This window comes from Vipera ursinii (assembly GCF_947247035.1).
Source record: "Vipera ursinii genome assembly, chromosome: 1".
In the NCBI taxonomy this organism is placed as follows: Eukaryota; Metazoa; Chordata; class Lepidosauria; order Squamata; family Viperidae; genus Vipera; species Vipera ursinii.
In genome coordinates this window covers 68,657,085-68,678,805 of record NC_139512.1, presented here as the reverse complement: position 1 = coordinate 68,678,805, position 21,721 = coordinate 68,657,085, and the positions used below count along the sequence as shown (strand labels likewise).

The window sequence follows — 21,721 nt, the reverse complement described above, 5'->3', positions numbered from 1 at the left end:
TGAACCAACATTCTCTCTGGCCAGGAACTGAGCCTGCCAGCCACTTCACGAAAGTCCTGCACATAGGCTGTAGCTGGACGCCCGTTCTGCCGCAAGCCAACGATCTCAGCTTCCGCTCGATGCGTGCGCGTCACATCCTCAAATCGTGTACGCAGCGCTTCAAGGAGAAGGCCCACATCCCCCAGTTCACGGGCACGATCACCGTAAAGGTTCGCCACCCAGGCCGCTGCCTCCCCTTGTAAAGCCGTTGTAACAGCCATCACCATTCCCCACTGGGAAGTATACAAAGGACCGTACTGGTCCAGATGGTGGATGGCTTGTCCGAGAAACAGGGCCAAACGATCGGGGTTGCCGTCAAAGGTCACAGGCAGCGGTGGTGGGCCCCAAACCGCAGGCCCTCCCCAAGGACCCGCCGGACCTCCCGGCCTCTGTGCAATCCCTGGTTGTTGCCACCCCAGCCCCCCGGCTGGCACAGCACCCCCCGGCCTTGTTGCACCAGGCCCTGCGAGGCCCAAGTCGGGAGCAGCCGCCGGTCCCGGCGATGGAAGGCCTGGGACCTGTGGGGTACCAGGGGCCTGCGGAGCCCGAAAACGGGGACTTGCCAAACGGAACCGGGTTTGACCCCTACGCTCCGGGTCGGTCCGGGGCCGTGCCCATCCACCAGTCTCCAGGCCGGCATCAGTAGGGGTCCATGGCCGGGGTTCTCCAAAATGGTCCCTCAGGACGTCCATAGTATAACTGCCAGGAGCCGTGGTGTAGCTCCACTCCTCTCCGCCCTCATCGGTGGCACGACGCTCTCTCCACTCCCAGAGGGACCCCTTCCCTCTAGATGGTTGGGTTTGTCCAGCCGCTGGCTGGCTCAAGACAGGACTGAGCCACCATTCTCCAGGCTTCTCCTGGGCAGCCGGTTCTGGAGCCTCAGCTCCCTTTGGTAATGGTCCAAGGTCCCGGACCTTAGGCCGAACCACTGGTGGGGCCTCTGCCAATTCCCCCACCTCAAGAGGCACAGCAACCCCAGCTGGTTCCTCCCCTCCTGCCGCGGGCACACCGCCCTGGGTCCCCTCAGCCATGGTGGCAGGCAAAAACCAGAGCCCAGCAAAAAGAGCGCTGTGCTGTTTGAACGCTGACTTACTGTCAAACTCTCGTCTCCGCCGGGAATAACAAACACTCAGGAAAATCACGACGAAGTACGGATGACTTGCAGAGAGCACCTTTAATGTCAGGATCTCCAAGCATTAGAAAAGTCAGCGTTGAGAGCCACACGCTCTCAACGCACCTTTTATTCCAAACCTGTAACTAGGTAGCAGCCCCACCCCTAGGCCCCACCCCTCCCCCGTGCAGATCAGCATCCGCCTGGCCTGCGTAAATACTCCACCCCCCGACTCCTTCAACCCACGCCCAGCTCCCTCCACCAGCACCGTGCTTCCCAGCGTGAAGGTAAGTACAAGCCCACCCCCCTCCTAACATCCTGAGCGTGCTCCCCGTCACCACTGCATCTCCCCGCGCCACACCCAAAACCCCTTGGCAGCCCGCAAGGTCCGGGCGCAGCTGTTCAGCACCCCGCGTCGCTGCCGGCGTGCCCGCAGTAACAGCCACCGGGTCTGTAAAACCATCGCCCATAGCCACATCTGCCAGGCCGTCGTCAGCTCCAGAAAGTGTTGTGCTGCTTCCGCGGGCGTCCATAGTTGTTCTGGGCCGTCGCTCAGCTGACCGAGCTGCGCGACCATCAGCGGGCATCCCTGGCCGCCTCTCAGCTGCTTGAACGATACGAGCCCCGGTAACAGTTTCTGCTCGCCTGTCAGCTGACTGTGCCGGCGCGGACCATCTCCCGGCTGGCTGCCCCGGCGTAGCCTTCCTGCAGCCACTCACGACCGCCCTCAGCCGCCTCCCAGATCGCAGCACGCCTGCGGGTCCGGCGCTCGCCCGCCGGACAGCTGGAGGGCGTGGGCGTGGCTGGGCTCCCGGCGTCGCACGGCTACTCGCCCGCCGACCAGCTGGGGAGTTTGGGAGCGGCTGGGCTCTCGTCGTCGCGCGGCAGCTCGCCCGGACAGCTGGAGGGCGTGGGCGTGGCTGGGCTCCCGGCGTCGCACGGCTACTCGCCCGCCGACCAGCTGGGGAGTTTGGGAGCGGCTGGGCTCTCGTCGTCGCGCGGCAGCTCGCCCGGACAGCTAGAGGGCGTGGGCGTGGCTGGGCTCTCGGCGTCGCACGGCTACTCGCCCGCCGACCAGCTGGGGAGTTTGGGAGCGGCTGGGCTCTCGGCGTCGCGCAGCAGCTCGCCCGCCAGACAGCTGATGAGTGTGGGCGTGGCCGCTGCTGTTGCTGAGGGCTGCGGGCTGCCCGGTAAGTATGTCGAACCCGAAGGGCTCGACAAAGAACTTCAATTCTCAGAATTTTGCTGCCTGTATAGCACTTGCTAAATATTCTAATAGTTGAAATCCACAGAGCTGAAAGTTGTCCACTTTGTTAAACTAGAGCCAGGGGTGTCAAACTCAATTTCATTGAGGGCCGCATCAGCATTGCGGTTGCCCTCAAGGGGCCGGGTGGGTGTGACCTGGGTGGGCGTGACCTACTGGGTGGGCGTGGCTAGAGTGCGTATGGCCTACTGGGTGGGCGTGGCTAGAGTGCGTATGGCCTACTGGGTGGGCGTGGCCAGCTCCACATAGTTCGCATCAAGGGTGCCTATGGGGGCCTGGGCAGGAGTGGGACAGATCTGAGGGTCTCTGGCAGAAGGAGGGTCTCTGGGCCAGGGCCAAGGCAGTGGGGGCCGTTCCCTCACTGTTTCCAGGATGGCTTCGCGGGCCACATGAAACCACTTCGCGGGCCGGATCTGGCCCCCGGGCCTTGTGTTTGACATGTCTGAACTAGACTGTTGTTTTCCATTGAGCAAATGGAAATCTAGCCTAAAGGATTTAAATTTCAAGCCTATTGCCAGGAATTATAGCTTTCAGTAACAATTTAGTATTGCATGTTTCTGACATGATTAAGAACATTACTTATCTTTCAAATGTTATCATCACCAGTTCACAATTTCTGGGTTCTTTCCACAGAATTGAATATTCAAACAGCATAAAAGAGATGGTGGTTCTCTTTGCCACAGCAATTTATAGAATTGGATTACAAGTTGCTCCTAATGAAGTTGATCCACGTATTCCTATGATGACTTGGAGCACTTGTGCTTTTACAATCCAGTGTTTAGGTAAGTAAAAAGTTGAATTTTGAGACCATTTGAAATAAAGCTTTTATTTTATTTGTTCTAACATAAAATAGTAAGCAACTATATTTTTGAAAATAAAAAGGCTACTTAAAGTAGATAAAATCTTGGTACATAGAATGCTAAATGTGTTTATTAAATTTACAGGTCACTCATCTTGCTGTCTGCATAATGTAGGATTATGCTAGACAAAAGTCAGACCCTTACAGTCCCCATTAACATCCTATGCTGCTAAAAGTGGATAGTGAAATTGTTTATTTTGATTTCAGAAAATACTACTTTCTACAAGTCTTTTTCCTAGTACTTTAACTGGTAATAATGGTAATACCTACAACAAAACCATTTTTAGAAATTGTCATAGATGAGAAGATATTTGTTGCTTTAGAATTGGTACTAGGATTATGTTTAGACATAACAGCAAGAAACATTTAAATACCCATGGGCAATATCATGATTAACTCATAATATCCATAGGCTAAGACTTGGTTTATTAAATAATTCTACTTTGTACTTTAATTTCTAGTATTCTAGTATTCAGTATTCTAGTATTCAATTTCTAATATTGAAAAGTGAAAGGAGACTATTCTGTGCACTGCTCTATTGCTAAACAGATGTAACACATTATACCTGTGCAAATGTAATAAGCTGAAACAGAATGCTAATTTAGAATGTCTAACTATAATGGAGCTTGTTTCTGATAAGGCTTCTAGAAGTAAATTCTGTACAATTTAATACAGTTAAATTGGCTATTGGTATGGCATATTTCAAGTGAAAAGAATGAAGAAATAAAATAAGATTTGAACAAATGAATTGGTAAATCGCATTAGATGTTGTGCTACACCAAATCTGACATGAGAACATGACAGATGTAAAAATAAACTGCCACAGTGAAAATAAGGTTTTTGATATCTGTCAATTTGCATTAAAACCAAAATCTTATCCTGTCCCCCTGAAAGCAGCAGTTCAAAGAGATTTATGGGAATTGAGCTGTAAAGATCTGCCAATTTTTGACCACTATTAAAGTATACCTTATTCACTTTACATTTTCTTCTTGCTTTTAAAGAAAATCTTCTAGAAGATGAGGGCAAGGCTTTATTTGGCTCTCTACAAAGTAGACAGGTATGAATGGCTAGTGGTAATAAATGTGTTTTTATCCATTGCCAAGGTAAATAGACCAATAGTTTCTTGAGAGACATCCTTTTAATCCTTGCAATTTACATTTTATATATATGCATTTTTTTTAACTTGAAAAATGTGCCTTTGTCACACAAGGAAAAATAATAATAAGTTTTTATGGTCAAGAAGCAAATTATATACATAGTTATATAATTAGCTGTAATGTAAACTGCTGAATACAAGATTGGCTTTGCCCTTTATATTAGTAATCTGTATATCTCCAGTGAACAAGGCTCATGAGTACTGAGAAGAGATTGTGATTTTTTCTTGAGTTATTATTTGTATTCCTATTATCTGTTCTTGTAAGACACTTCCAAATAATAGACACTGAATGGCCGTCTGTTAAAGATGCTGTAGTTGCATTCTGCATTTCTATCTTTTATGAAGAAGGACTTCAAGCTAAACAGCTGGCCATAACCTAATTGGATTTCAGTTTCAAAATTATTAACGGTTTCTGTGGTGGCAGGGGAATCCTGCAGTCCTTACATAAGAGCAGTGGTGAATTCTTGCCTTAAGGAGGATCTTTCCACTTTCTACTTGGGTAAAATAAATCAGAGGTCCCCAACTTTTCTTGGTTGGTGGACCAGAGGGAAAGGGACGGGGAAGCATTTTACGCACGCACACGCAAACAGGGCCACGAGCACGTGCGTGATGCAAACAGGGTGGCGCTAACACCCATGTGACATTTGCTAGTCCTGCCCCATTTTTACCATGTGGGTGCTAGTGCCACCCCATTTTCACCGCATGGCATTCCATTTTTCCCGTGCGGCACCCCATTTTCACTGCACAGCCAGGGCGCTAGCGCAAGTGGGGGTGACTGCATGCACACATGTGCGTGCAGTGGCCAGCTTGTCCCACGGCCCAGTGGCCAGCAAGCCATGGCCTGGTAGTGGGCCGTGGCCCACAGGTTGGGGACCCCTGATATAAATTTATAAAAAAAAAACCAAGAAGCAGGTTCTAATCTAGAACTGAGCAATATCTTCATGTGTAGACCGCTGAAGGTCAAACATTTCAGCATGCAGTTTACCGTCATCTTTCGGACAAAGGAAATACTGTATTTATTGGTGTATAACATGCACTTTTTCTTCCTGAAAATAGGGGGCAAATGATGTGTGTGTGTTATACGCCGATATAATTTAAGGTTTTTTTTCCTGAAATTTCCTTTTTAAAATGAGGTGCGTGTTATACGCCGGTGCGTATAAATACGGTAATTATAAAGTCAGAGTTGTTTGCTGTTCACTAAACATATGCTCAAGTACTCAATATTTTTAAGCAGTTATTTTCAGATTATGACTTGAATGTTTATTTTTTCAACTCACTAATATATAGATTCTTAGATAAGGAGAAGTAAGTCACTCTCTACATGTATACTTTTTCCCATATTTGCTACTAGGCTACGGTATATACCAGGGGTAGGCAACCTCGGCTCTTTTATGACTCATGGACTTCAATTCCCAGAATTCCTGAGTCAGCTGACTCAGGAATTCTGGGAGTTGAAGTCCATGAGTCATAAAAGAGCCGAGGTTGCCTACCCCTGGTATATACTGACCTACTTCTTTAGAACAGTTTCATTAAAACTTCCTTCTGCTTCTTCTTGTACTCTAGCACAGTGGTCTTAAAGCACTGGTACAATTTGCAGCTGTTCAGAGGACTACAGTCCCCCAAAACGTGATCCAACAACATCTCGTACGTCTCCTAGGAGGTAATGCGATTTTCATCACAAGATCTGGAAAATATTTAAAATCTTCTTCAAAATGTTTCTTTCCCAATACAGTTCTGTATTTCAATAAATAGTGTAGATATAAACAAGCGCATCTAGCATTGCAAGACTCTGGACACCCCACTAGATCAAAATACATGCACTGTTAACTTCTAGATTTTATCAACAGTCTATCAATAACATCATGATTGTGTCAAAATTACAACTATACAAACCGCATCATTTTATGATGCTACACATATATCAATATTTGCCTCCTGTTGACCCTTTCCTTCATAGAGATACCTATGTGAGGGATAATTGGCTAAGTATCTAAGCAAGAACAACCGTCTCAGTTTGAGGTTAAATATTAAAGAAGGAGTTTGCTGGAGGTTTTCGATTTGTTGATTTTTTTCTTCTTGAGCAGCAGCTGTTGGTGGGGAAGGCAGAAAAAGAATACAGGTAGTTCTCAACTTACAGCCACAGTTGAGCCCAAAACTTCTGATACTAAGCAAGGCATTTGCTAGGTAAATTTTGCCCCATTTTACAACCTTTCTTGCCACAGTTGTTAAGTGAATCGCTGCAGTTGATAAGTTAGTGACGTGGTTTTTAAGTGGATCAGGCTTTCCCATTGACTTTGCGTGTCAGAATGTCATAAAAGGCGATAACATGATGCCGGGACACTGCAACTGTCATAAATATGAGTCAGTTGGCAAGGTCTGAATTTTGATCATGTGACCATAGACATGCTGTAATGGTTGTAAGTGTGAAAAATGGTGATAAAAGTCACTTTCTTCAGTGCCATTGTTATTTTGAATGGTTACTAAGCGAACTGTTATAAGTTGAGGACTGCCTGTAAAAGCTGTGCAGATACGCAGCCGAAATTTTCTAGGATTCAAGACAGGAAAGTAACCCAAACAAATGTCTAGGTGTAGTGAATTACATTTGATTATGAATGTATTTTGTTGGTGCTCAAACCTTAGCAATTTTCTTCAAGTTAGCTTTTTTTAGGTTTAAACTTTAATCCATTCTTTTCTTTAAGTGTAATGCACCTCTTTAAGTGTAATGCACCTCTGTGTTTTTCCTTGCTGCTGTGTGCCTTAATAAGCTCTTAAGTATTATTTTAAACAGATAGGTTGTTGCCTTGAGGAGCTTCTAATCTGGTAACACTGAAAGGCCCAGACTGCTCCAGATTGATTACCAGATACGCGGCTTAAAATGACCTTGTGTTTCTTAGTTAACAGAAAGGGGAAGACATTTTATTTTGCATTGGTTCTATAACCCATCTTGGAGGGAAGGAGAAGATGGTGGCAGCAAATACTAGATGAAGGCAGTAACTGCTGTATTGTGCTAGGTTGTGCTGCTTGATTTTTTTAAGAAGAGACTGGGCAGCCATTTGTCTGAAATGGTATAGGGTTTCCTGCCTGAGCAGGGGGTTGGACTAGATGACCTCCAAGGTCCCTTCCAACTTGATGATGATGATGATGTTATCATTTGTCTAAAGGAGTCAGATACCTAAGGGAAGGGATATATATACTCATGACAATAATGCAAACAATGTATTTTAATTTATTGTGCCACTTTTTAAAATGTCTGTTTTGCTTTTATAGTTCTTTTGCCGAATTTAAAAGTGGAAGACACACCATCTCTTTTAGATGTAGACCTCTTCCATGCTTTGGTAAGTGTATTGATGGCTTGTGCTAATATTAATGTTCCTTAATTTTTTTCCACCTCTAGAGTCATACTGGTAACAATTCTTTTATGTAGTTGTTGATAGTAGTATGTTGAGATGACATTTGTTTTCATTTGGATTTGATTACAGTTCTTGTCTGTATCCATCTTAGAATTAGTTAATTTAAAATATGATATCAGATCTAATGGTTTTGATTGTTTGGATGAGATTTATAGAGCCTTTATTTCATCATGTTGCTTGGATAGCTGTTTTTAAACATCTATTATGAAAGCCAATTTAACCAATTTCTTATTTCCTTTGTAGGTTGGATCTGTGTTATCATTTCCATCTTTGTATTGGGAGGATAATGTAGGCTTGCAGCCTTCGTCTATCAGCTCAGCTTGCAATCAACTCTACCTCTTCCATTTGTTTACTATGGCACACATAACACAAATTATTCTTACTACAACAGCAGATGAAGGTATATTTGAAATTTAACGCTTTTTAGATAATAGATGAAATCACTTTGAGATTCTTCTGCCAAAGTTTTGTATCCTTTCCATTTATGTGTAAAATAGCACTTGTGTGCGTTCCTGCCTACTTTCCCTAACCCAACGATGCAAGAAAACAACAGAGCTCAGAGGTCCATTGATCATGTCCACTTCTCTCATAGTGCTGTCATTAGTGGCCGTGGACTTAGGCCTGAGAAAAGTAGATTCACGTTCTGCCAACAGCTGTGAACGGAAGAGAGCATTCTGGTGAAGATAATATCATTACACAAGATTTTTTTTTAGTTTTTGATTTTCAGTTGTATCTCCTGGGCAACCCATCTGTCCATTTGTTCCCTTTTCTCATATGTGTTTCCCCACCCCAGTTATGAATATACCAATGGCCGTGCCAGGCTTAATTTAGTACATTGATATTAATCAATAAAATATAAGATGGTATAGCATGTGGGTACTTAAAAAAACTTTCCCCACTATCAGCTGACCTCTAGGCTTCCAAAATCAGTTGCTCTCTAGACCAGGGGTCTTCAAACTTGGCCCTTTTATGACTTGTGGACTTCAACTCCCAGAATTCCTCAGCCAGCTTTGCTGGCTGAGGAATTCTGGGAATTGAAGTCCACAAGTCATAAAAGGGCCAAGTTTGAAGACCCCTGCTCTAGACTCTGATCAGTCCTAAAGGCTTTGATGCAGGTCCTACTTGCATGTACTGTATTGTCTTTGTTTAATTGTTTATTACTTTCAGTATTACTTTTTGATTCAGAATTCTTTTAAAAGAAAAAAGTGACGTATGTTTTAAATCGATAAATTAGTCCATCAGTAAGGATATCGATACTTTCTATTCAGGAAAAGATTGATGTAGCTAAACGAACACTCATGCTCTATAATTTATTTAACAAGTTCAAAGTTGCACTGCATATACTGGTCTATTTGCTTAATTTTCTTGTTTATTGCAAACTAAATTTATTTAAATGTTAATAATTTAGTAGTGCAACATATAAGTATATACGTAGGGTTAGTTTTTTTGATTGACACAAACAAATATGTTTCTGTGTAGGTATTTTCCCACGATTTTCCTTTTTTTCTTTTTGCATACTATTTTGGGAAGAGGTGAATTCTTTTTTTACTATACGTTTTGTCTTTCATGGGCTGGAAGATAGGAATGAATTGGCATTTAGCAGCATTACAGCATTCAACCTGACCTAGATTGTGTGCATCCAGATGAAATGTATCTGAATGATAACAACTGCCTGCACCATTTTGATTGGGTTTTCAGTTGTGATGCAGCATTGAATTTACTTCAATTTCTTAACTATGGAGGAGTATAGTTCTGCTAATTGGACCTCTTGGTAGTTTTCAGTACATTTAGGCAAAATATCCTTTTGGACTTTGGTGGCACTCCTTTGCAGTTAGTTGTTCAGGTCTTTCTTGGTGAACCAGAACTTGCCCTGAGGTTGTGCTGTTCAGTAGCTAAGCCACTGAACATCTATGATGTCTTGCTGGATTCCGTCATGTCTCCATGGTTGTATCTGTGCAAAATCAGTGGAAGATTTAGAGTGGGGTGCCATCAGTGTGCTGATAGTTTCCAGCTCTGCTTCCCCTTGTCGCTCAATTTCAAAAAGTAATAGTTTCAAAATTCAAAAGCTAATGGAACTGGATGAGGAAGAAAATATGGCATTAAAATCCAGGCAAAATGGCAATATTATCGGACAGTTCCCAGCTGGGGTGTTTTTTATGTTTAGCTTTCACTGGATTCAAAGGTGATATTGGTACTCTTATGATGATTCACCAGATGCAAACATTCATAAATCAATCAGATTCAACAGTAGTTATTAATTGCCAATAATGATCTTTCCAGATTGTCCCTCTGCTCAGATACTGAGTGATAGCGAAGAAGCGCATGCTGCTGAATCTTTTTGCAAAGAAATTTGCAGATACACAAATCGGTAAGATAAACAGGTTGCATTGGTGTTTCACATTCTTCAAAAGAATGGGGGAAAGGTTTCTTCAGTTCAGGAGTTCACATATCAGTAATGCCGCTTCCTTGTGGCATTTGCTAATATGTTGTGCATCAGTGAATGTCTCACGGGGAAAGGGGATTAGGGCAGAAAAAAAATTAGAATAACAAATAAAAATTCAGCTAATTTGCTTTTGGTTTTCTGATTGCAATTGTTAGTTTGCATGAGCGCCAATTTGATCTAACAGTTAAAATATCAGGCTAGAAACCAGGAACAATGAAGTCTAATCCTGCCTTCAGCATGAAAGCCAGCTAGATGAATTTGGGCCAGTCACTCACTCTCATCTCAACTCATATCATGGGGTTGTTATTGTGGGGAAAAGAGGAGGAAGGAGTATCAGTATATTTGCTGCCTTGAATTATTTATAAAAATAAAAAGGTGGGATGTAAATAAACGGGCACGGTGGCTCAGCGGTTAAGACGCTCAGCTTGTCAGTTGGAAAGCCAACAATCTGGATTTGAAACCTGAGCGCCATGCAATGGGGTAAGTTCCCATTCTTGCCCTAACACCTGCCAACCTAGCAGTTCAAAGGATGCAAATGTGAGTAGATAAATAGGTACCACTTCAATGGGAAGGTAACAGTTCCATATTTTCATACTGGCCACATGATGATAGAAATGTCTCTCAAACAATGCAGTCTCCTTCGGTTGAGAATGGAGATGAGCATCGCCCCGTGACCAACTCAAGGTCAGGGGAAACCTTTAAACCTTTATAAATAAAGAAATAAATACCATTGTGTGCAATGTTATGATTTATTTTTTGGCTAGGTTTTGCATCCTGCCTAAGTCATGACCCACTTCATTAGGGAGGCAAGGTACCAGCTGTTTCAAACTGAAGGGAAATGGGCCAAACAAACTATGATTGCTGTATTCACCTTTTAGATTAATCAGCACACCATGACTGGAGGCAAATATGATTTAATGCAATGTTGCATCTATCTAAATAATTTAACAAAATAAATAGCATCACTTTTGACAGAGCAACACCTTTTGGGGCAGCAGTTAAGATAATAGTAGTAGTAGTAGTAGTAGTAGTAGTAGTAGTAGTAGTAGTAGTAGTGTTGGAAGGGACTTTGAGGTCTTCTAGTCCAACTCCCTGCTCAGGCAGGAAACCTTATACCATTTCAGACAAATGGTTGTCCAGTCTCTTCTTAGAAACTTCCAGTGTTGGAGCATTCACCACTTCTGGAGGCAGTTTGTTCCACTGATTAATTGTTGAAAAAGGGTTGCTTTGGAGAATAGCTTGACTCCCTCTTCTTTTTGGCAATCCCTGAGATATTGGAACACTGCTATCATGTCTTTAAGGGGAGAAAAGGTGATAAACAGAAAAAAAGAAAGGCAGCGCATAAAATTGTCTTTATAGCAATCTACTTAGCAGCCCTTTTAACAATACTAACTGGTTGCACATTATTTGAATGTAACTGGATATTTCTTCTAGAGTGAGATTAATTATTTTTGCCACTTTTCCATAAATGTTCTCAACTATATATTTATTGATGTAAAAAAGAAAGATTGTTATTTTGGAGCATAGCAGATGAAAGAATACTTACAAAAAAATAGCATCACTGCTTTAGTGAGAGGTTTTTTTAATATATATTTTTCACTATGCCTTGGTCATTTGTTTTTAATCAGTTAGAATTTTAATCCAGTTTCAAAATTTTGAAAATATTAAACCCATATATTTGAATTGTTACAGTTGTTACAGCTTGCAAGTTCCAGGCTGGTATTTGTGGGATTGTATAAAGAAAGGCATCACCCCCTACCTCCGGTGCGCTGCTTTATTCTTCCATTATCTGCTGGCAATACCTCCACCTGAAGAACTTTCATCCAGTAAGTACCTGCGTAGGTTAACCTTGTTAATTTTGAGATGGAGCCAATTTCAAAATGTTCAGGAAACAAAATGTGCTATTAAATATGGGTAAAATTTAAATATCAATTCACATGCATCACATTCTCAGTTTCAACCAGTACTCTCCATTGAAAATCTTCTTAAAATGTTGCTCTTTGCTGTTTTCTGGTAACTGCAATCATGAATATAAAGGGGGGATGTGATTATTAAGGTTTTTTTCCAAAAAGAAGACATTAAATTATATAAGCCTTGGTGGAGCAGTGGGCTAATGCCTCCTTAAGTAATACCAGCTGCCTGCAATTAGTGCAGGTTCGCATCCCACCAGGCTAAGGTTGACTCAGCCTTCCATCCTTCCGAGGTAGGTAAAATGAGGACCCAGATTATTGGGGGCAATTAAGCTGACTTTGTAATAATGCTGCTTGGGGGGGGGGGGGGCAAAAGCCCTAATAAGCAGGCATATACATAGAATGAAGGCTACTGCTAAGCTTGTAAGCCGCCCTGAGTCTTCGGAGAAGGGCGGAATATAAATGGAATTAAAATTTTAAAAAAAGCTCAATGCTCTGTGCTCTCTTTCAGATTGGAGAGCAAATAGTCCGAATTTCTGGTTAACTCTTCAATATCAGTTTGCTTTCTTAAAAGTAGAATTTCACAGCCTTTACAGAAATGACCAACATGGCAATTGGTTGTTATATAAGAAGCCTCTTGTTTTTCCCCAGTATAAGAAAGCTGTTACAACTTGAATTATTAAAGTTACAGTCACCAAGAAAATAAACCAGCAGCTCTGCTCATCTGTAAGAACAAGAATCTTTATGAATTCTATTGTCTTCTATGAGACTATTGTCTCATTCTGGTTATTTACAGTATTTTTATACTGATTCAATTGATGGACTGAATAGAGAAAACTTTTATGTTAGATGGTGCAATTACCATCTAATTATTATATCTAATATCTAAAATTATTCTTCTAACAGTTTCAGAGGAAGATCAGTTCAAGGCACTTTGTGATTATCTGTCTCTACCTACCAATCTGTTCATGCTTTTCCAAGAATATTGGAATATTGTGGAGCCCTTACTTCAAAGGTATTTATTGATGCAAAACAACAGCTAATATACTGTATCCAAACAAATAAACTATATTATTAAACATGTTAAGATAATATATAACAGTCCAGTGAACCACACACTACTCATTCTCATTTTAGTCATGTCTAGCATATTATGCTAACTTAGGCTGTGTATGTGTGCTAGGGAGCAGTCTGCCAGTATAGAACAACCATGACCTAAATATAAGTAGATTAAAATGTTTAGCATTTATTTAATCATATTTAGTACTAATTAAATTTAAAACAATGCTAAGTAATTTTATGCAGAATCATTGCTTATCTGTGATTTGGATTTGAGGAAGCCAGACTCTCCTTTATCTTAGACCTTAGGAAATAACTTTCAGGTTGCTGTTTTAGATCCCCTTGGGAAAAATAGTTTACTAAACCAGTTGCTCATTTGTTTAGAAAATCAAAAGTTAGTACATATAAAAGTACAAAAGGATGACTAGGAAGAGCCAATCCTCAGTCTTGCTGTAAGCATAGGAGTTTCTCTTGGGGGCAGGAATGAAAACAGCTTGAATTAATTCCAAGGTGAGATTTGCAGACCAAAGAGCAAAAAGATTAGAGAGATGGTGCGTGCAAAAGCGGATTTCAAGAATTAATAATGGAAAGGACTGATCTGTCATATACTTGGGCACTGTTCTCTGCTCCCAGGGTTCCTCATCATCCTGGGAGTAGTGCATGTCTCTGTTCAAATATAAGGGCTTGTTTATATAAGTGTTTGTCAGGGTAAGGTTCTCATGTACATGTCTAGAGATTCAGCAAAGTGACAAAGCTGTTAAAAAGACAAATTCACTTTTGGCTATGTCAGTAGAAAGCAGTAATTCCATTCTATATTGAGTGGATCAATTCTAAGCAAGATATTTTTAAAGAGATTCTGAAAAATTGTGGCAAATGCAAGGAAAAGCAGTGAGGGTTGATCAGAGAAGAGGTTAAGAGAAATGGATAGGTTTACCTTGAGAAAAGATAGTGAGGAGAGACAATGTCAGCAATTTCAATTACTCTAATGCAGAAGTGTCAAATGGCTGGCCCATGGGCCGGACACATCATCCGGAAGCTACACCCACCCCATTGCCAGCAATGGTAAAACTGTCCCGATACGTTGCGTGACGTCACATGACATTGCGAGTTTGACATGTCTGCTCTAATGAGCATCACACTGAATAAGACTAAAACCTTTTCCTTGCTGCCCTTGAGTGCAGTCCACAAAATCTGTGTTATGTAAAACAAGACAAGATTCCAGCTGAATGTTAGGAAAAGCCTTTCAATGGACAGAGCAATTCAACATTGAACCAGTGATTAAGAGGCACGCTAAATTCCCTTTTGCTGGATTTGTTCAAGGAACAGCTGGGCAGCCATCTTTTGGGGTGGTTTAATAGATTCCCGCCTGAATAGGAAATTATACTCAGGGGCCTAAACATTTCTTCTATTTAGGATTATATGTCTTTCCCCTTGTTTTTGCCACTGACAAGACTGATAGAAAGTTTTTCAAACAGATGGTGCACTGATCCGGCTGTGCTTTGCTTCCTGGAGGGAAAAAGTATTGCAATAAGGTGAGTTTCATTTTTCTAGCTCTCCAGCTATGTACGAGTTATATGGACTTGGCTAATCCAAACCAGAATATATTTCTAACTTGCTACTTCTGAATCCTTTTTATATTATTTCTAGGTAAGAGGTGCAGTCTTTCCCTGGAATTCAGTAAAAAATGGATTGAATAGTGTTTGAATTAATGCTGATCCTTTAAATGAGATTTCAGCATTCCCATACTAATGTTAATGTGTTACTCATTGCTTTCAAAATGTTTTCTTTACTGTAAATTCAACATTCCTTTTTGAGACAGTACTGCAATCAATTTATTGAAACATAATATGCAAAGAAGCCTTCCCAATGATCCTCAATTCCCATAATTATTTCTCTAATTACAAGAACTGAAATCCAGTATCAATGTAGGGAATGTCGACTTAAAGGAGTAGCAAATATCTGGACTGAGTAATAAATTGCTTCTAGGACTGACACTTGAATCAGTACAAATAATCAGAAGCTGTGCTGTCATATATTAAAAGTGAAATGTTCTTTGATAAAAAGATATCTTTTATTGTAGCTTCTATTTCAAAAATATACTCTAGGCATTTATTTAAACTGGAGGGGGGGTATTCAAAGTTATAGTGCTGTTGAAAATGTAACTTTACAACCAGTCCTTGCATTTATGGCTGTTGCTTCATTCCAGCCAGTCATATCACTGACATTTGGGATCTTTGCAACTGGTGGGCGTTTACAGTCATTGCAGCATTCTGTGGTCATATGATCAATATTTGCACATTTCACAACTGGCTTCTAACAAGCAGTCAGTAGAGAAGCTTGCAGTAAAATTACAAGTCATAATCACATGATATCTCACTTAATGACCAGCAGTGACTCACTTAACAACTGAATGTGAAGTGATGTCATAAATCTGCCAGAGCCACCGATGTTTCACTTTGCAACCACATTGCTTATTGCTGGAGATGCCAGTCCCTACTGTAGTTGTTAAGCAAGGAGTACTTGTATTACTCCAGAATCTCAAGTAAGCAGTCCTTGGTCTTAAACATACTGGGGTGGGGGAAATATTAGAGTCTTTGTATTTTTTTTTTCTAAACGGCCTCTTTCAGGGGCTTAAAAATTGAGTGGAAACCCTTATTCAGAACTCTCTCACACCATTTAAACCTGCCTTTGCCCATCACCAATGTGCTGACCCATTTTCAAGATCTCTATAGTTGCTTGCAGATAAGAAGTGTTAGGGATGTGATCTCAGGTCTATCCCCCATCTGATCTCCTTTTAGTGGTTTCGTTGCACTTGTAATTAGTTGCATGTCTCTTTAGATTATCATTATTTAGAAAGTAATGGAAAGGAAATGCACATGCAATTCTTTGTAAGTGCTCATAAATTTCTACCTTGAACATCATAATTACTTTGTCTTTCTGCCTTAAACCATTTTGTGTGCAAAGATTTTGAATTCCACTGAGGAACACTTTAACACAATATTTCTTAATCACGGCAGTTTGAAGATCTATGGATTTTCATACTGGCTGATGAACTCTGGGAGTTGAAGACCACATGTCTTCCAAGTTGTAAGGTTGAAAAACACAACTCTAGCAGATGAAGCTTTGATACCTCTTTGAACCCTGGCATACAGTAATTCTTTTTTGTTTAAACAACTAGATATCCAAGGGAAAGAAATAAATTGATAGAGCTCCCAGAAGACTACAGCTGCCTTTTGAACCAAGGATCTCAATTTAGGTGAGAACCAGAAGCTCTGCTCATTAGAAACGTTATTTCATTGAACTGAATTAAGGATAACTAAAGGATCCATCTTTAAGTAGACAACTTCCATCATTTTTCTCCTTGCTATCCATTTAAGGATAAGGAGCTTTGTTTCATACTGGTAACTAACCCATACCCAAATTATCTTGGTGGAAAGGTCTCCAACAGGAAATCTTTCCAAAAGTGGTGATGGAATTATGCCTCCTCCTGTCCTATTTTGCTAGACCTAAGCAGTGCCCTGGTGTCCTGTTCCAGGCTAACTGGAATGTTACATGGAAGCATTTGTATCAGTCTGGAGATGAATTTTCTTGTGTCTCTCAATGTTGACAACTCTTTGTACATTTTCACATTTACTGAGTAAAGAGTAATGCCCATTGTAAACTTTTCTAAAAACTCTTCCAAGTATTTTGAAAGCATATTTAGGGGTGCAAATGTTGATTGGAAATCAACAAGTATCTAAAAAGATACTAAAAAGAAAATTTATTGTCTTTAAGTACAAAATGCATGGTAGTTATTGCTGAACAGGAGGTCTCACTTCAATGTATGTCAAAGGCCAACAATGAAATTATTACCCTCGTCTTTCAAACTATGATCTTATACACACTTTTATAATAGTAAAATAGAACTTATTGTATGTATAGAACTGGCCACCTTATTTCAATGGTACCCTGAGTGTAATATTGCAAAAAAATTTTATAAAGATGCTTATGTGATGTGTTTTTTTAATTATATAAAATCCAGTATTTGGAAAATATTGTTGCCCTTGAAGTTCAGTAAATAATATTGGTTAAGAAGATAATTCATAATATCGCTGTTTTTAATATTCAAAATGCATGAGCTGCTTTGCAAATTTAACTTCAGAAGTACTTCATTACTATATTTATTATTTAGTTGTTATAACTGCTATCCAATTTAAATTACATTTTATAGACTGAAAAGGCTGTGTTCAAGACCATTTCTTAAGGCTTCAAATGATTTTAAATTTGAAATTATGACTACATTCAGTCATAATGTCAAATCATGGATTATGCTTTACATGAAAAAATTCTGCACCGTAGTTTGAGTGTAGAGTCAATGCACAGTTTATCCCAGACACTTTCTTCCCATTTTGACAAGTTTCAGCTTTATAAATGGGAGAAGCACATTTCCACCTTGGTCTTTTAGCAGAGATATCACTAGCTACATGAGCAAAAGTCTCTCTAAATCAAGGAGAGATCTTGGGTTTGTTTTTGTTTTTATGATCTGTGAATCCAGACATAATAAGAAAATAAATCAACATACTATATAGCTGAATTTTCAATCCAGTTTGAAATTGAACTTTCAAATTCTCATTTGCTAGTCCCGGATTTCTATGTGAACATTCTCACATTTGAATATTAAAGCAAACTTCTAATACATCTATTCATACATCTAAAACTATCCCATGTCTCTTTAAGTATAAGTCTGTATTAACAGTACAAAACTGTTTGGGACTAGCTAGTTTCATTCTCCATTGTAGCTGATTTCTATTTGCATTGAAATATAACAATGCTGAAAAGTACGTTTTATTATCTACCTTCTAATTTCTGGTTGTACGAATATTAGCAACCAAATAGTGTTTGTTGATGATTTGGCACTATAGTTACAAGAGCACTTTTCAAAATAGCCATCTTGGTTCCAAATCTCATTGTGTAATTAACTTTACCTGTCCAGGTGCCCTCGATCTTCTGATGATGAAACCAAACATCCCGTCCTATGTTTGTTTTGTGGGGCTATGTTGTGCTCTCAAAACACCTGCTGCCAAGTGCTACTAAATGGAGAAGAGCTGGGGGCTTGCAATTCACACGCGGTTTCATGTGGTGCTGGAGTTTGCATTTTTCTCAAGTAAGTGACAGCTGGAAAATAAAGCTAATCTAAACTAATTGGGGCATGGTGACGGATTCCCAATCTCTTGTGTGCCAGATATATTGGAGAATAGCATCCATAATTCAGATGCCAGCTCAAGGAAAGAAGTGGGTAAAAATAATTCTTCTGCTTTTTTTTATTTGTGGAGAGATAAGCAGCCAGATTAGATGGATAGTAGTACAGTTAACAAAAATGATCCCTGAAATTGGATTGTATCCTCAGTAAGAAGGAACCTTACAACAGGGGTCCCCAACCCCTGGTCCGTGGACCAGTACCAGGCCGCAGCCAGCAACTGGTCCGCATAAACAAGAAAACCCCATTCACGGAATGCAAGCACACAAAACCACATCCCCTCCAGTCTGCAGAAAAACCTCTCTCCTTGGAACCAGTCCCTGGTGCCCAAAAGTTTGGGGACCTCTGCCTTAGACCAATGTTTCTCAGCTTAGCAACTTTTAAGATGTCTGGACTTCAACTCCCAGAATTCCCAGCCAGCCTAGATGACTGGAGAATTCTGGGAGTTGAAGTCCAGACATCTTAAAAGTTGTCAAGGTTGAGAAACCCTGCCTTACAGTATTTGGAGAAGAGGTCAGTGCTTAATTTGGGTGGGGGGAGTGATTGCTAATGTCATAACTCATTAACAAGACTGTGATCCTTTCGGTACATGGGTACACATGCTAGCAGAGAAGAATAAGTTGGAAACACTTTTCCCATAGACTTTCTCTAGATATGATCTTTGTTTGCACATTCTTAATATTTTGTACTAAGCCTGCCAGCAAATTTCTGTTGATTTTCAGTTTTTTCCCCCTATTTTCCTCTTTAAGAATCAGAGACTGCAGGGTTCTGCTGATTGGTGGCAAAAATAGAGGTTCTTTCTATCCTGCGCCATATTTAGATGAATATGGAGAAACTGATCCAAATCTGATGTAAGTTTCTGTTTTGCTCTGTGTCTTGTAAGAGGCTCTTATCTTCATTGAGTGAATTTTTTACCGTCCTTCATATTCAAATTATTAGATATTAGTTTTCCCCTCATAGTTTTATTTAAATTACTGCCTACTGTGCCATAACAGTGTCAGTAACATGTCCCTTGATTTTCTGAACAACAGAGACTTCTTTGCTGGTGAAAATGTGATTTGTGCCTGATGCTGCTGCTCCCAAATATTTCTCTGTGAATTAACTAAAGCTACCCAATAGCAAGAACCCTTCAGCAGTGGAACTAACTATTCAGCAAGTTGGTGGGTTCCCCTGGGCCAAATGGGACTGATAAATAGCCATCTGTGAGATTTTTAACTGGTTGGAATTAATTGGCCTGAATGGCCGCTTCCAACTCTATAATCCTTTCATGCTGGGGTATGTATCTGAGCAGGTCAAATAAAATGCTGCTAAATATTGTTTTTTTAAACCCCAATAATTGTATTTTTATTTCTCTTTGAAGAAGAGGCAATCCTCTGCACCTGTCTCATGAACGATACCGGAAGCTCCACTTGTTATGGCGACAACACTGCATCATAGAAGAGATTGCTCGAAGCCAGGAAACTAATCACTTGTTTTTGGGATTTAATTGGCACCTGCTCTGAGTTTCAAGCTCATTGAGACTAAATTGCCAACACCTCACTTGTAAAACATCACACAAAGAATATGAAGAATCTTAGTTTAAGGGAAAATGACTAAACCACATCTGCGTACTGAAACTTGTGGGCTTGAATTTGGTTAGGGAAAAAAAATGCATGCATACAACTTCCCAGATATGAATGCTAAATGATCCAAAGCAGAACTGTCTGGATCATCCGTAAGCTGACTTTTTCCACTTATCCAAATTAAAAACAGTCAACAGTTTTTTCATTCTTTTGCAGCAGCGGTTCTAAATATATACATAGTTTTCAATGCATCTGGATATAAGAACAAAGTGGTTTAATCTCCTCTTACCACATTAGTTGCTTCTGTTTCCTATTTTTAGTATAGCGCAGGTCTCAAAATAAGTATAATCTGTAAATGGCTTTGTCCATGATTTATCTTTGGGTGCAGCATTGTAACAACCCGAGGGTGAAGCACTACACAAAGTATAAGAGCCAAGATATGCTGGAAAGGAAGTTAATATTTATTGTGAATCCTTTCAGAATGAGAATGTGTTAGTGCCGGTTAATTTGCTAATTCTGAGACCTTCCAGTTAGCTTTAACGTATATCAAAAATTAAATGCTTTGCTCTTGGTGTATCCCCAAATGGGAAGGAACTGTACTGCAGGAAAACAGGAATGAAAAAAAAATCCATTTGTTATTGCAAGTAGTCTTTACTTGTATCGCCCAACAAATTTCAGACTAAATTAGTTCTTATGGGGGATTAAAAATCTATATTATACATTCTTATTGTACAAAAATAATGAATACATTATTCAGAAGGTACGGTCATAACCTCATATCTACCACACATAATCTAATAACATTTTATACTGTATGCAACAAACATAACAATACTTCAAATAATATTTGTAAAATAGTAAGGTTATTCATAAAAAAATTCATAAAACAAAATCCATGCTAAAAGGTGTCCTTAATATATGTACCAAATATTATATTGTAACGTAAATTTAAACATTACCTACTTTCTTCTTTTAAAAATACAATAAAAAAATAAAAGATTTTTTTTTTCTTTTTGTGCCTGTAATACAAACTCAATTTTTTCTCATTCCCAAATAAAAAGGTGCCTACTGTTGACTTTCTGGCCAATGTTAATCTAAGTAATAAAAACATTACATTAGTTCATAGGAACTTAAGGAAAGTAAGAGAAAAAGGAACATCTCTATAAGGCCACCTAACTCAATATGGAGGGACGCGGTGGCTCAGTGGGTTAGGACGCTGAGCTTGTCGATCAGAAGGTCGGAAGTTTGGTGAGTCGAATCCCGAGTGCCGCGTAACAGAGTGAGCGCCTGTTACTTGTCCCAGCTTCTGCCAACCTAGCAGTTCGAAAGCACATAAAAATGCAAGTAGAAAAATAGGGACCACTACGGTGGGAAGGTAACAGCGTTCCGTGCGCCTTTGGTGTCTAGTCATGCCGGCCACATGACCACGGAGATGTCCTCGGACAAGTGCTGGCTCTTCGGCTTTGAAACGGAGATGAGCACCGGCCCCTAGAGTCGGAAACGACTAGCACGCATGTGTGGGGGAACCTTTACCTTTACCTTTAACTCAATATGGACTCTGACTGGCATACAAATTTTGGATGGGACATGAAGTATACCTGCTCTGTAGGATCTTGCAGGATGGAAGAGAAACTGCTCCTTAAAGAAAAAAAGATGACACCAGGGCCTCAGT

General features: G+C 40.5%; 1 protein-coding gene across 1 annotated transcript in view; it reads left to right on the top strand.

Moving 5' to 3' along the window:
• UBR1 (ubiquitin protein ligase E3 component n-recognin 1) overlaps positions 1 to 21,230 on the top strand; it is an 82,028-nt gene extending 60,798 nt beyond the window's left edge. The window contains exons 35-47 of the mRNA XM_083379572.1: positions 3,048 to 3,196; positions 4,275 to 4,330; positions 5,993 to 6,089; positions 7,697 to 7,764; positions 8,083 to 8,239; positions 10,120 to 10,207; positions 11,975 to 12,108; positions 13,099 to 13,207; positions 14,727 to 14,783; positions 16,430 to 16,507; positions 18,224 to 18,394; positions 19,237 to 19,338; positions 19,848 to 21,230. Of these exons, the coding sequence (XP_083235698.1) occupies positions 3,048 to 3,196; positions 4,275 to 4,330; positions 5,993 to 6,089; positions 7,697 to 7,764; positions 8,083 to 8,239; positions 10,120 to 10,207; positions 11,975 to 12,108; positions 13,099 to 13,207; positions 14,727 to 14,783; positions 16,430 to 16,507; positions 18,224 to 18,394; positions 19,237 to 19,338; positions 19,848 to 19,989 (1,408 nt within the window). The 3' untranslated portion in view covers positions 19,990 to 21,230. The remainder of the gene's footprint in view (positions 1 to 3,047; positions 3,197 to 4,274; positions 4,331 to 5,992; positions 6,090 to 7,696; positions 7,765 to 8,082; positions 8,240 to 10,119; positions 10,208 to 11,974; positions 12,109 to 13,098; positions 13,208 to 14,726; positions 14,784 to 16,429; positions 16,508 to 18,223; positions 18,395 to 19,236; positions 19,339 to 19,847) is intronic.
• Positions 21,231 to 21,721: the final 491 nt, after the last annotated feature.